Source organism: Musa acuminata, chromosome BXJ2-7 (assembly GCF_036884655.1).
Source record: "Musa acuminata AAA Group cultivar baxijiao chromosome BXJ2-7, Cavendish_Baxijiao_AAA, whole genome shotgun sequence".
In the NCBI taxonomy this organism is placed as follows: domain Eukaryota; kingdom Viridiplantae; phylum Streptophyta; class Magnoliopsida; order Zingiberales; family Musaceae; genus Musa; species Musa acuminata.
This window is the reverse complement of record NC_088344.1, coordinates 986,669-1,001,425: the sequence shown is the minus strand read 5'-3', so window position 1 is coordinate 1,001,425 and position 14,757 is coordinate 986,669. Positions and strand designations below refer to the sequence as shown.

General features: G+C 39.3%; 1 protein-coding gene across 1 annotated transcript; it reads right to left on the bottom strand.

The window, feature by feature from the left end:
• Positions 1-8,067: 8,067 nt before the first annotated feature.
• Positions 8,068-10,181, bottom strand: LOC135616504 (9-cis-epoxycarotenoid dioxygenase, chloroplastic-like). The gene has a single exon (XM_065115757.1). It carries the CDS (start codon positions 10,108-10,110, stop codon positions 8,299-8,301), a length of 1,812 nt encoding a protein of 603 aa, XP_064971829.1. The 5' UTR covers positions 10,111-10,181; the 3' UTR covers positions 8,068-8,298.
• Positions 10,182-14,757: the final 4,576 nt, after the last annotated feature.

Here is a 14,757-nt window from a genome sequence, read left to right as displayed (position 1 = left end):
GTTGCAAGTAATTCTAATTAGAGGGCTCCTTTCATAACATCATACCTAACATTATATAATGGATGCGTTCGTAGAGTTGAGTGGTTGTACCACATGTATTTTTTTTTTTCTGTAGTAATTATCTTTGAGTTATTTTGTTTGCTTCATGTCATATTATGTAAGGTATGTGCTTTTAGAGTTACTCTCATATAATTGCTTAGATCACAGCTGGCATTAATATTTTGCAAGTAATACTAGCTGGAGTGCTCCTTTCATAACATCATATCTAAAAGTACTGCAGCATAATCCTGCTATAAGAGATCTACCGGAGGCTTAGAGTAGCATCAAGAATGTTTTAGGAATAGTTGACAGTGAAGATGTTTCACCTTTGAAACTCTTTGATCTTTTAAAGATAAATCTTCATGCTAGTGGATGATATTATTTTTCCTTTCTTCATTGGTCTTTCAGAAGAGTTTAGAAGAACCACACCTTAGATCAAGTCTACTCCACTAAACATACATTCTTTGCATACTTGCTTTGGACAACTGAACTTTTGAAGATGTTACTGAAATTGATAATGTTGATTTTTTTTCACTTTAAATTTTCTCCAACAATATAAATGTATGGCCCTTAAAAATAAATTCACATCAAATGATGGTCAGGGCTAGAATTTAATGGGTAGAGAAAGGGGATGAAAATGCTTAATATGGTCAGAGTGAGGAAAAGATTAAACACGATTAGGATCCTAAAATTGGACAAGGCTACATGTTTTTCTATTAAAATAGAGTGCTTCACTCAGTCATATCTTCACTTTTGGGATGGAATTTTAACTTCACTTTTGCCCAACTCTCAGGAAGTCTATGTTGTATGATTTTGATAATTTTCATAAGAATGTCTTTCTCAGAGTTGGAACAAAACTAATTTTATCTTATCCTCCAGATAATCCTTATCCATCTATTCTACCCATAAGCATGTCATATACAAGCTACTGACCAAAGTTCTTTCCTTGTGTGACTTGAACCATCTCTACATTTTGGGACGGAATTTTGAGATGTTTTTCTATTAAAATAGAGTACTGCACTTGGCCTTATCTTCAGTTTTGAGATGAAATTCTATCTTCAGTTTTGGTAAACTCTTAGCCTGTCTTTGTCGTACGATTTTGATAATTTCCATGAAAATGTCTTTCTGAGATTTGGAAGAAACCACTCTTATCTTACTGATTATAGATCTCCAGTTTTTCTTTAAACTAGCTGTCATGAAACATTGAAAATAAATAGGTTATGCATTTTTCCTAAACTAGAGATGGATACATGTGTTTTTCTATCAGATTACAGGACTGCACTCGGTCTTTCATGCAACGAGAACAGATGGAAGTGTTTGCATTTTCCTTCGTATGAAGTTTGTTGTTTTATATGTTCATAAGATTGATGCATCTACTAATTTTTTTGGAGCCTTTTCCTAACAACTGGTCTTAAAAGGTCCAAATGTATGATTAGAGGTTCCATCTAATGATATTTCATTACCGATAAGCTCCATCTAAGTTCGTTTCTGGTTGACTTAAATCAATCTTCTATTGTAAGTTCTCTTATTAACTCCTAATTATTGATCAACTTAGATTGACCAATAATTACTCTCCATTTTGACCAATTAACTCCTCGTTGTTTAGGGTTTATGGATTGCTTCTTGTTCCATGCTAATGCTCTTCTTAACATTAGGTGCTTTGTGCTTCTCAAGAACTCCAGTAATATGTCTTCCTCAGTGGACTTTCTCTGCCGAGTTCGAGTAAGCTGCTGCAGCTTGACCGTTCTAAATCCTAACAGGATCTGAAACACAGGGAACTTGGATCTTGGAGAGGATGACATGGGTCGAGAACTCAGCGCACAAACCCTTGGAAGGTTGAAGATGTTGATGAGTGCCGACCGCGGTGTGCTTTGTTCTGCTCCAGGTACAAATCTATCCAAATAATTGCTCACTATACATGCTGGGCCTTAACCACTGGAATTTCTCCTTAGAGATGAAACCCATGGATTGATAGGGATATAGAAATCCTTGGCACTCCAATGGGAACCCTGGTGATGCCAAATGGATTTCAAGGAAAAAGAATCTCGTCTTTAACATAGTTTTCTAAAGTAGAAAGAAGATTTCGAAGAGATACACCCACACAATAAAAACACAATCTTGGATTCTTTCTTGTGCGCCAGCAACACCGTGTTTCTTAATACAAACACATAGGAAATAGTGACAGATCAAATTCAGAATAGAGAACAAGGATAAAAGAAGAAGAAGATAGATCAACACCCAGCTATTATAATTCATTAGGCAGAACGCCTGTCAATCCTCGAGAAGAAAGAAAAGGGGCAACAAACATGTAGAACAGATGGGTACAAAGACGGTCATCCAAAGATCGATCGGCAACGTTACCCGGTCAAGAAGGAGAGGCGAGGCGCGGATCACTTGATACTCGAGGCGGGCGTGGCGGAAGGGGCGGGACCGAGGAGGGGTTCTTCGGTGGCGGCGGTGGGGCGGTTCTGAGACACGAGGGAGGAGTCCGGATCGTAGTTGGGGTCGAGGGCGCGGTCGATGGCTTCGCGGCCCTGCTCGAGGCAGGGCTTGCAGGCGATCTCGATGGTGATCCACCCCAGGATCACCACCACCATGGCCACCACCGCGCTCGTTATTGCTCCCATCTCAACCCTCTGCTGCTTTCCCTTGCGAACTGGGAATATGAGAAAGGAAGCTATTGGGTCGGATCGAAAACAGCTAGGTCATGATCCTGTCATATGTTTGATGGATCCCATTCTTATGGCAACCGGGAATATACATCTAAGAAAGGTACCCTCGTCCACGATCAATGATTTCGGTTTTTATTTCGACAGTTAATTAAATTAGAATTATTTATTTTAATTTTAAAAAATTAGGAATCATAATTGAATTGTCTAGATTCAGATCCGATTCGATTTGAAATCGTCAGATTAATTCAATTTTGGTTCAAGATTAATTCGGTTTGATTCTAATTCGAATCGAACCTTGGTTCGACAAGTCTTAAATCATAATCGGAGAGAATCCTCGAACCTGGACCTTAATGAAAAGTGCAACATTGACATGTGTGCTATTTAATTCTTTTTTAATAGTTGTTTCGCATCTTATGTCCCTACCTAATAAATTTTATTTTTTATTTTAAAAATAAAAAAAAATTAGAAATTATAACGACAGGATCGTTTTACGATATTAGCAAGAAGTTTTCATTTTAATCATTTATATGATTTTTAAAAATTAAAAATTATATCGACATGATTATTATCACGACTTATGTTTGACATAAGTCACTAGTCATTTAAACTTCAAGTTGATAGTAATACATTCAATAAATTTTTATAAGTTAATTTTAATTTTATTCATTTGTGATATGAGGATAATCTCAATCTTATTTATTTTTTATGTGAAATTAATTGGGATGTTATAATCTTACCTAGTAAGATTATGTACGTGATTTTTTTCCTCAAAAGATATAAGATTTGAGTAAGAGTAGATAATTATAAGGTAGACATATTGATAAAAATTCATATGATTTTATAATTATTTTGCTGATCATCCAACATTTCAAGCTTTAATTCACTTTTTTTTCCCCTCTTTCAATGATGAAAGATGTAAGACTTGGATGCAAAATCTATATTCCTAAGCATTTTGTGTGATGTTTGTCTAACGGTTTCTTCTTCTTTAAATTTTAAAATGGATATTTAAAAAAAATTGATAAGAAAAGTGGAGCAAAGTAATAAAAGCATTCGTATTCTTTATAGTTTTAGAGATTTAAAAAAAATGAAGAACAAATATTGTTAAAATTCACTTGCATTGCTTCACTTACTTATCATGTCACTGCTTTTTTCTTTAATTTCTATTTAAAAAAAAAATAGAATCAATCCAATTCATTGCTGATAGCTTCCTGCATACGAGATGTAAGTGACTTTGAAAGCTCTTAGAAAGAAATGCAACATGAAAGCTACATAAGTGATCCCAGGATAACATCCATCAAGAATCTGATCTATCGTGATCAAAGCAAACATATTGATATTCATTTATTAGAAATCATAGTAAATAGAAAGAGAAAGATATTCAATTGAAACTTACTAAATTTGAGGATGAGGTTATAACACTTGAATAATATCTTATATTTGATTTACAAGGATATGATGAATTATTATTATTAACTTAGGTTGAGAGCTAATGATTCAAACTCAACAAACTTAATGACTCGATCATCTCAACAGGTTAAATTATAATAACTAGTATTTAGTACTGATCATGGTGAGAGATCTAAAGCAAATAAGATAAAGTCAAATGACATATCATGATATGAAATCATATCTGGATTATATCTTATGGATAGAATTTTGGACTATGTTAGTTTTGATGAGGATATTAAATCTAAGTGTAGGAGATTTGATTTTCGATCATATCGAGCTTGACATGGTTTAAGTAAACCTTAAATTGAAAGATTATAACACCTAATTTAATCCCAAAAGTGGGCTCCCTTGATCATTGTAGATTCCTATGTCAGTAAATGTTAAACATTTACATTGTTCATGGTGTTAATTTGCATGAATAATGGCTGTCGTATTACCATAGCACAGAATCATAATGCAATTCAGCTTTATAATATTTAGCTTCAAACAATTAGATGCCTAACATAAGCTTAATTACACCAACATGAAAGTTCTACCAATAAATTTAGTGTCACATCTCAGATTTAAATAAAAAAATATCAACTTCACTTAATCTTTATAAATCTACTCCATATATAAAAATATTATTGATTTAATATACAATATATTAATTCCTTATAAAACTCATATATTAAAATAATAATAATAATAATAATAATAATTCTTATATATTAAATAAAATTATAGATTAATCATATGCATAATATTCTTATCGTACTCTCAATAACAGATAGAGTGGTATCCCTCATTTGTTCTAGCAGTGATGCGTTTCTTCTGACCGTGGATGGAGGAATCATCTAACCCTCACGTTTAAAGGCTCATTAATCCCCAAAGGGAATCACTTTACCTACCCTAAGCAGGGATAATTAAACAATCATGATTATTCATTTACATTCATTCATTCATGCGTGCATCTAAGAAATAGTATGATAAAATATTATGAGAAACTATACTTGATATATAATCTATTAGATTGTATTCATCAATGGCTTCACAATGTGATGGGCCCTATCTTGCACTTTCAATATAGATCATTAGTATAATCATATATATTACATAGTAATAATCACATCAATATCATGAATTTAATCTAAAAATAATAATATAAAATCATTAATTATTTCCTAATGATATCTTTAGATAAAACTTTTGTATTTATCAAATCATAAAAATATAAGAAATCAATCTCTCAATAGTCCTTAATCAACAAGAACCCTAATTGGAGTAGCCAAATTGACTTAAATTACACTTAATTCAATTGAGACCTAATAGAATTAATCTCAAATCCTCGTAGAGTCGATCTGGAATCATCCCGGACTGGTCTAATTTAGATTTGATTGATTTTAATTAGGTCAAATGGGTTTGAACTAGTTAAGTTGGTATGAAATCACCTTAAATCGATGATCAAACTTATTTGATTTAATCAATTAACAAGCTCAAACTAATAAAGGAAGAAAAAATTAGACTATATCATATAGTGCTAACTTAGACCGACTCACCTAAGTCTTGGATGGGTCACGTGCATCGCACATGCCTATCCCGGGTAACAAGTTCGATTGAGGTATAATGAACTGGATAGAGGAGCGATAATATATATAATGTTAGTCGCATAATTGGGCGAGCCTAGCTTCGCGGGTTAGGCTGAGCCTCGCTCACAAGTTAGGCTAAATCTTACCATTAAACTAGGTTATGCTTGGCTCGTAAGTATGATCATGTCTAGCCATATGGGTTAGGCCATGTTTGATCACATGAGCTGAGTTGTGCTTGGTCACATGTGCTGGACCATGCTTGGCCACATTATCATGGAATTAACTAGTTTTGTCTAATAAGATGTTTGACACACTTATGTGTCTATCTGCAAAAGGGTCAGCCTCCATAAAAATCTCTTATGATCCCTTAAGGATCGACAAAAAGGAAAATAGGTTAGAAGAAACGTTTAACTCGGGATCTCACAAGTAACTATTTTAGCAAACACTTGATAAACAATATAAATTACAAACATAGACTTCGCAATCTCTAAATGATCATGCAACAAAATGTTCAAGGTTATCCGATGCGATCAAAAGTCCCCACATTATGGAATAAGATAACGATCCAAACCTAGACATTATCCTAAATGCTCATACAACTATATGCCACCCGAGTAGCTCTTGGGTATTGTGCTAGCTAACATTATGTATCACTCTACGTAGCTATAAAACCCCCAAAATGATTATCTAGATGATTTAGACAGTTTTATCTATGTGCGATGATTACAAACAATATACATTTATAAACCTAGAAGGATCATAAAACTCAATCGAAGTGAGATTGTCAAGTTTACTGTAAGCCCTCTATATGCTATGTAAAGCATGAATAAAATAAAAAAATATAAAAAGCATTACATCAAACATACACTAGCATTACATCAAATATCATATTTATAGTTCTTTCTATGACAACATAGATTGTACCGTAACTTATCATATAGATTATGTTGTACCTAACCACATGGACTAGTTGGACTTGATCACATATGTTTAATTATCTCTGATCATAAGTTATATCTAATTAAATTAGCTAAAATATATCTAATCTTATGAATCGGATCATAATTAATTATATGAGTTAGAATCATATCTAATCTTATAGACTGAATCATATTTAATAAATCATACCTGATTACATATTGACCGGATCTAACCGACAAACATCTTTATATCTCTGACGGCGTATGAATAGCAGAGCACAACTTCTTGTCTAACCTTTTAGTGGACTTCGACCTTTTCCTTCGTTTCCTGGCGTTGGAGATGAACCCACAGGCCTCTCAGTACTCTCTCTCTCTCTCTCTCTCTCTCTCTGGGGATAGGGAACTATGGTGACTTCCCGAGTGTGGATGACGCATGAGATTGGCAGAGGCCATGGGTTTCTGCTGGTGCTGCAGGAGGCCGACGAGGAATGTGCTGCACTGTTGGCTTGTGGCCGGAAGTGTCCCCATCAACACCGTGCCATTGGCAAACTCGTCGTGTGACCCAAAGAGTTACATGTCCCCTATGTCTTCAATTTATAATCACATTTCAAATCTCCATCATATCGCTTTAAGGATTTGATCGGATGGCTTTTGCAGAAATATTTTAAACCAAACATGAGAAGCTCATGGCGTATTCTGATATCATCTTCAACATTGGGTTAGCACAGATCCCAAAAGCCTAAATTATTAGGCAATGTTGATCGAAACCTATGAACTACCATACAACAAAAGAGGAATCCTGGTGATTAGAACTTCTCTGTCGATTTGAAGAAGAGATTGGAGAAGCAATATCTTCGGGCAGCTTCGGTTTGTGATCATTGATTTGAAGTTAGACGAGGAGATTGGTTCTGAGGAATGTTCCTTTTTACGTAATTTACAGTGATGAATGAGACACATTTCCATCTCTGCGAGGAGGAATCTCCTACTATATGGGGAGGTCACCAACCATGCGTCGGTGGCACTTCATTGTCGGCTGGGACAATGGTTTCTCCACAGTGTTATATATGGCAGGTTGTGCCCATAAGGGCCACCATCAGAGAGAGAGAGAGAGAGAGCTCCATGCCATCCTCACTGCAGGCCTCGCCGTTGTTGCCATGGAGGCAACAGTTGTTTTCTGTTCTCTTCCTCGGAGTCCTTTTCCATTCGCGAAGGTAAGAGAAAGGAAATGGATTGCGTGCAGGAACGGTAGACACTCATGCATACATCCAGTACAGCATCCAAAACAGAGGAAACATATCAACGTATGAATCCCTCACACGGTGGACAAGGGCATGTTGGTGTGGGGAATTATGGTAGCAGGTCGAGTGGTGTATGTTTGCTGTTGTCTGCGAAGGAGAAAAGGTAAAGGAGACAAGTCAATGACAGAAGAAACCAGCTGAGCTTGACACTATACCGACAGTCTCAGAAGCTCCGAGCTTCTCTCTTCCCTCTCTCTCTCTCTCTCTCTCTCTCTCTCTCTCTCTTTCATGTCTTATCTACCACTAACTGAAAGTACATCAAATATGTATGTGAAGAAGCAACAGCAGGGGAGAGAGGAGATATCTCCCACCAACCGAGGGCGGGGATGAAGAAGAAGAAGAAGTGCGCTTGCTAGGCCTGTGACTCCAAGTCGCTTGAGGTGATGAAGGTGCCATGGAAGCCGTAGGGAACACGCGACGGCAGCTTCACCGTGGCCTCCAGCCGCATGTTGCCCGCGTTCACTATCAGCAGCTCCGACTCCAACGTCTCCTCGTCGTGCATGAAGGTAAGCACGTAGCCGTCGTCCTCGCTGCATGCGTCGGAGTCGTTGCTCGGCACGAAGTAGGGCTCGCCGCCGTACCGCCCGTCGCCGAAGATGAACTGCTTTGTCTCTCCCGTGAACAGGTCGATCTTGGTGAAGCCGGACACCTTCGGCCATGGCTCGGCGACGGCCAGGTAGGCATACCGTGTCTTCCTCCCCATCATGTTCCGGTTCACCGTTCCGGCTTCGAGGTTGACTTGGTCGGCCGGGGACAGAATCGGGCGCCGTCTGGACTCCCCGGTGTGGAGATCGAGCCGGATCTCGGAGAGGACGCTCCTGAGGTTCTCCTCGCGTTCGTTGAACACGGAGTCCGGCGGCGTCATGCAGGAGCCTATCACCACCACCTCGCCGGTCGCCGGCTCCTCCCACGCGTTCCACAGGTGGAAGCAGAAGCAGTCGGGCACGTCGACCCACCTCATCTCGGATGCGTCGGCAGCGTACTTGGGCAGCACGCCGAAGCGGGCGGTCTTGGTCGTGTCGTAGACGACGGGAGAGCCACCCCGGACCATCTCCTGCAGTTTGAACACCACCTGTTGGTCCGGCACCACCACGTAGTTCTCGGTGATGGCGAAGTCGTGCGTCATGGTGGGCTGCTCCAGGGGGATCTCCACGTCGGCGGACTTCTCTCCGTCGGGGGAGAAGTAGAAGTACTTGAGGTAAGGCCTGTGGATGACGTCGTAGCTGAGCGCGAAGAGCTCTCGCGAGACCGGGTCGAGCTTCGGGTGCGCAATCATGGATGACCCAAGCTGGCCGCCGAAGTCGTACCGTTCGACCGTCTCGAGATCGCCGGAGGGAGTGATGCGGACGTGGTAGGGGACGTCGTCCTCGGACATGGCGAGGAGGCGGTCGTTGAAGTACACGAGGCCGGCGTTGGCGACGCCCATCCCGCGGCTGCCGTCGACGAGGCCGAACAGGCTCCGCGCGCAGAACAGCAGCAGGCGCGCCACGCCCGAGTGGCCGTGGAGCTCGCCTATCGCCTTGGGGAAGACGGGCTTCCCGATGGCGCGCTCCTGCCGGAGCCGCTCCGTTTCAGTGTACCGGCAGGAATAAGCGGCGGCGCCGTTGCAGAGGCGGACGGCGTGCACCATGCCGTCGCCGTCGAAGAAGTGGTGCCCGGCCACCGGTTCAAACTGGGGATTCGCTCCGTTGCGAACGTACACCCCGTCGATTGACACCGGGATGCGGCCTTCGACAGGGAGGCCATGACAAGGCGGCCGCTCGTCGACGGGGGCAAAATTTCCGGCGATCTGGACGGCGGGGTCAGCAGTCTTCGGCAAAGGGTGACCACGCTCAAGCACGTTCGACACGAACGCCTGCTCGACGGTGTCCAGCGCCGCGGCGGCAACCCACTGGAGCAAGTTCCACGAGGTCCTCGCTGCGCCGTCGTCCCCGCCGCTTTGCGCGGGCCGACGGGACTTGCTCGCGACGGAAGTCGTGGCCTCTTTGTGAAAAGGTATCGGGAAGTATGCCGGGGTAGCGTTGGTGGCCAAATTAAGCAGCGAGTTGGAGGAAGCAGAGCAGTGCACTCTCGTTGTAGTCGCAGAAGCCTGCTTCCTCGTAAGCTTCACCGGATTAGGCGGCAATTGCACAGTAGAAGTCATGGCGGTGGTGGCAGAAGCCATGTATCCTTCTCTGCTAATGCTGTCGAAGCTTGGAGATGAAGAGAGAGAGAGAGAGAGAGAGAGAGAGAGGTGGGGGGGGGGGGCGAATGTGACGAAGTGTTTGATCCGAGACCTGTGTGTTTGTGTTGGGGTGGGGGGGGGAGAGAGGGATGAGGGGCTATATATAATAAGCGAGACAGGGAGGAGGCAGACTCCGCGCCTGGAGGGAGCCCACGTGGTCGATGGTCGAATGAGGACACCACGTGGTGACATTGAATTCGTCGGCTCATGGAGCCCGTCGGAAGAGAAGGGAGATCATATGCTGTGTCTCCAACTCCACAAGCGACAGCGTCCGTTTTGTAGGAGGCAAAAATACTCGTGTCTATATCACTTCATGAATTCTTATGTTGGGATCTTTACATGGAGTCCGATTAGGTGTGAAAGGAAGAACTGCGGACAGTGTCTTCAGCTACCGATGTCGAGACACGTAATCCTTGTCAACACCTTGGCTGATGAGTCCGTGTTTCAACGCGGTGTTGACCTTAAGTCAACGGAAGGTAGAGAGACATAGGAATCAACGAGCCATGCAAGCTAATGTTACTTTCCTCTTGGTAGAACCTCAACGCATCCCCAACCATTGGTCTGTTGGCCGTGAGAAGGGGCCGCCTCGGCGAGACACGGCACCGCCCACCCACCCGCGCACAGACCACACGATGGGTGGAGTGCACATGAATCCATGGGCGAGCAAAAGCCAAGCCGAGTCTGAGCTTTTGGTCCATGCCGGCGGAGCCACCGCACGATGGGCGGCCAACGGCCGACAGACCACCGACTGGCCGGTCCACCCGGCCGTGGCGGACGCCGAGCACGTGGGCCACTGCCGCGTCCTCGCCCGGGTCGTGGTGGTCGCTGCGCGGCGGAGCAGGTGGGGGCCTGCCCATGCACACCTGCCGGAAAACGGTACCCGACCCACCGCACGGCCATGACCATGTTGATAAGGCCAATCCCCCCGCCCCCACTCCGCTTACACTACACGACAGCGTGCATCAAAATCCCCAACGCCGCCGGACACCGCCGTGAGTCTCCCAGGCGTGTCAGCGCGTACGTGGCGGCGCTTGTCGGAGCTCCGCAGAGACTATGCGGGGTTCTGATCTTTCGGATCCGTTTATACGGATTACGACATCATCAATCGGAGCATTAAAAGAAGTATAGAATAATTCTATATTGCTGAAGATTTAAAGAGTCTGATACTATATATTAAGTTTTTTAAGTAATAATTTAATAGTTTAATATTTTAGAATGCATTTTTGTCTCATATATGCTAGTAATGATTTATTAGACTTTTTATTTGTGATATGGTAATTTATCACAATAATAATGTATTTGTCAAAAGTAAATTCTGATCTCCAACACGTTGGATCTTACAATCCAGTCTCTCTCTCTCTCTCGCTCCTAATTTGATGTTAAGATAGGAGTCGATTTAGTAGAATATCCTACGTTGGATTAGATATCTATGATAGAATCTTAATAATCGTTGGATTTAAATAAAAAAGTTAATTCATTAAAATAGTTTTATGAGATTATTATCCATTATTAGGATACAAGAAATCATCTTACGGTTCAAACATTACTAATAATACTATGCTAATCATATCGATCACTCGATCGATCAATGTGTGTGGTATTTGACTAGACATCGAGTGCCAGGCTAACGAAGGTATATCCGAATAAGTGTCAAGTTGATAATAATATAACATGGTTATATGTTTGATTCCTCTATCATTTCTAATAAATATTAACATTAATGTATATGGTCTTTCATTTCATATTAATTACATCTTAGTTTTCATAACTATAAGTTATTAGAGAATATTTACGTGTTATTTTAAATAATAATAATAATAAATATAAAGGTATCGAGATTGATGTAAATAGCAAGATGGAATATCATATAGTAACACTAAATTTCACTTTCACTTAACACTAAATTCATTAAGTCGAAACAAATCTTCTAACTTGGTAGACGGTCATTTTCTATTCAAACCCCTTTCTCATACTCAAATACTATGTCATTTCTAATACCAAATATCATGACCCGGGTTTAATTGGCTAATTGACTGATCAACTTTGTTTGATCCGAATCATTGATCAAAATATTTAAGTTAAAGTTAATAATAGTACACTTATCAAATCCTTATAAATCAATCTTAATCTTACCCACTTTCGATATAAGACTAATCGGGATATTATTATTATCAATATATATAACAAAATCTTTATTTTGATGAGAAGCTTATGGCTTTACTTCTTCTTTCCCATATAACATATTTTTATTAAAAAAATCAAAATATTTAGTTCTTTTAAAATGTATAATTTTAATTGGGTGTGGCTTCTTATTATTTTTTATAAAAAAAGATATTTCTTTTCCCTCGTAACTCTTTAAAACGAATTTACTTTAAAAGATTATGGATCCTAAGTTGGCCATCCATACACGAGTAAAGCATTTGGCAATTCCTACATGCATATTTCATGCGCTTTCTTTTCTTTTAATTACCATCATCATGTTTCATTGCACATTCCTACTTTCCTAGGAAAGTAAATGTTTGATCATATGCTTTGTGTTTTGTGTCACAATCAAATGCGTCAACAACACCTGTTTTTAAATATGTTTCTCATTCTTTAAACCAAACACCTAAAATGTTATTCTCGTGTTTTTTACCATTCTTTAAACCATATCAAATCAAATCAAATCCCAAACACATCCCATCTTAAATTTGTATTCGAATATAAGAACTTAATGGGCTTGCGCATGATACATATTGTTAGGCCTAATTCATTCTTAATATCATGAATAATGGATACAAATTTATATTTTTTTTAATATTAGTAACATTACGAATAACTAAAATAAATTTTATTATAAGAAATTTGAAAAAAGTACCATCTTACTAAATTATTTTATAAAAAGATGAATCATGGTAAACTGAAATATTTTTTTTTTTCGATTGAAGAATCTCTTTCTTATTGTTCTGAAAAAAAAAAAATCGAGTTTTGCTTTTGATGATAGCATGTTATCGGGTGGTGGTTTCGCTTATAGAGTCAAATCAATACGTCGTAAGAAAAAAATATTTAAATACCAATCTCATTAATATCATAAGTATCTATCATACCAAATCTCATAAATATTATACGAAATCTCATCAATCAAATTAATTTTTTTGAGAAATAACCAATATTTAAATTATGAAAATAAACATCTACATTAAAGAATAAAGCCTTCCTAATTTGTTTAATGTCAATTCATGTCTTAGTCATCACATATGTGGGACATCGATTTGAAAGTGACTTTGATAAGGGTGGTCATTGATTCTTCGACAACCTTATGTTAGTTTTGGCACATTGGCAATGTGAAGGCCATGCTTAAGCATGCACTAACTACTTTAGAGAGGATAAGATAAGTGTCCATGTCGGAAAGTTGGATTTCATGAAAAGCAAGCAAGCAAGTAGCCACCAAGTCATCATACATAGCAATTCAAACAGTCGATGGGTAGGTAAGAGAAACATCGATGACATTTTGGATGGCATCGATGGAAAAGATAGAGCAATATATTTATGATTCCTACATGTAATCGAGTAGTGGATATTGAGTGGGTGGAATTCATCTTTCAATGCCTAACATTCCACCTTTGATGTCGCATGTGATAAAGGCAATGCAACTCTTTGTTGGTCTACCTATAGCCATTGCCACTCAATGCCCAAGCAATATGTTGTCTTAGGGTTTTTGTTGTTTTACCCATTCTTGTTCTAGAAGGTTAAATGTGAAGTTGTTTGATGGTTCATAAAAATATAAGTCTATATTTTTCGTCTGATGAAGATTCTCTCTCTCTCTCTCTCTCTCTCTCTCTCTCTCTCTCTCTCTATCTATCTATCTATGATTGTCATATGTGCAATTTTTTAGTTACTCACAAAAAAATTGGCTTTGAATAGCACTTCTTCTCATTAGTCTTCTTATTCTCATCATTTTCCTTGATTTTGAGTGTAACTGTTGACTTCTAGCTAAAGAAAGACTTTGTAAACATGTTTTTTCTAGAAAATGAGATTAAAAAAAATTAGAATTTTGAACATAATGGACTTGAATTATTTCATAGTTATTAGGAGTGTGATGATGTTATAAATATTTTAGTATAAGTGATTGATTGATACCTTAGTACCATAAGATCGATGCCTCGATATCATATGGTTAATATCTCAGTGTCAGATGATCGACTTCTTGGTGCAAACATCCGAGCCTCAAGTAGTCGATTTGTCACCATTCGATTAATACTATGTGATTGAATATTATCACGTTTTGAGTTCGATGTGATACGATAAAACTCGAAAGAGATACACGATATTCTTTGTAGTTAGCATTCAGTAATTATTGTTAAATATCACCATAAAAGAGTTCCGAAAATATATTCCTAATACACACAAATTTTTATACAGGAAGCTAGGTGAATTGTTCGAAACTCTTATTAACTTCAGCATCAAAAACGTATTATCGGAACGACGTAATCTTTTTAATCTTTCATGGATCATTACCGATTCACTAGTAACTTAGTTCATAATCAATTCTCAGCTAGTATGACCAAAATCTTACGTAGCAATAGTGACTTAGTTGACTTTGACTTT

Excerpts from the sequence above, each read along its gene's own strand:
- LOC135616504 (XM_065115757.1), bottom strand. The coding sequence starts at position 10,110 with ATGGCTTCTGCCACCACCGCCATGACTTCTACTGTGCAATTGCCGCCT.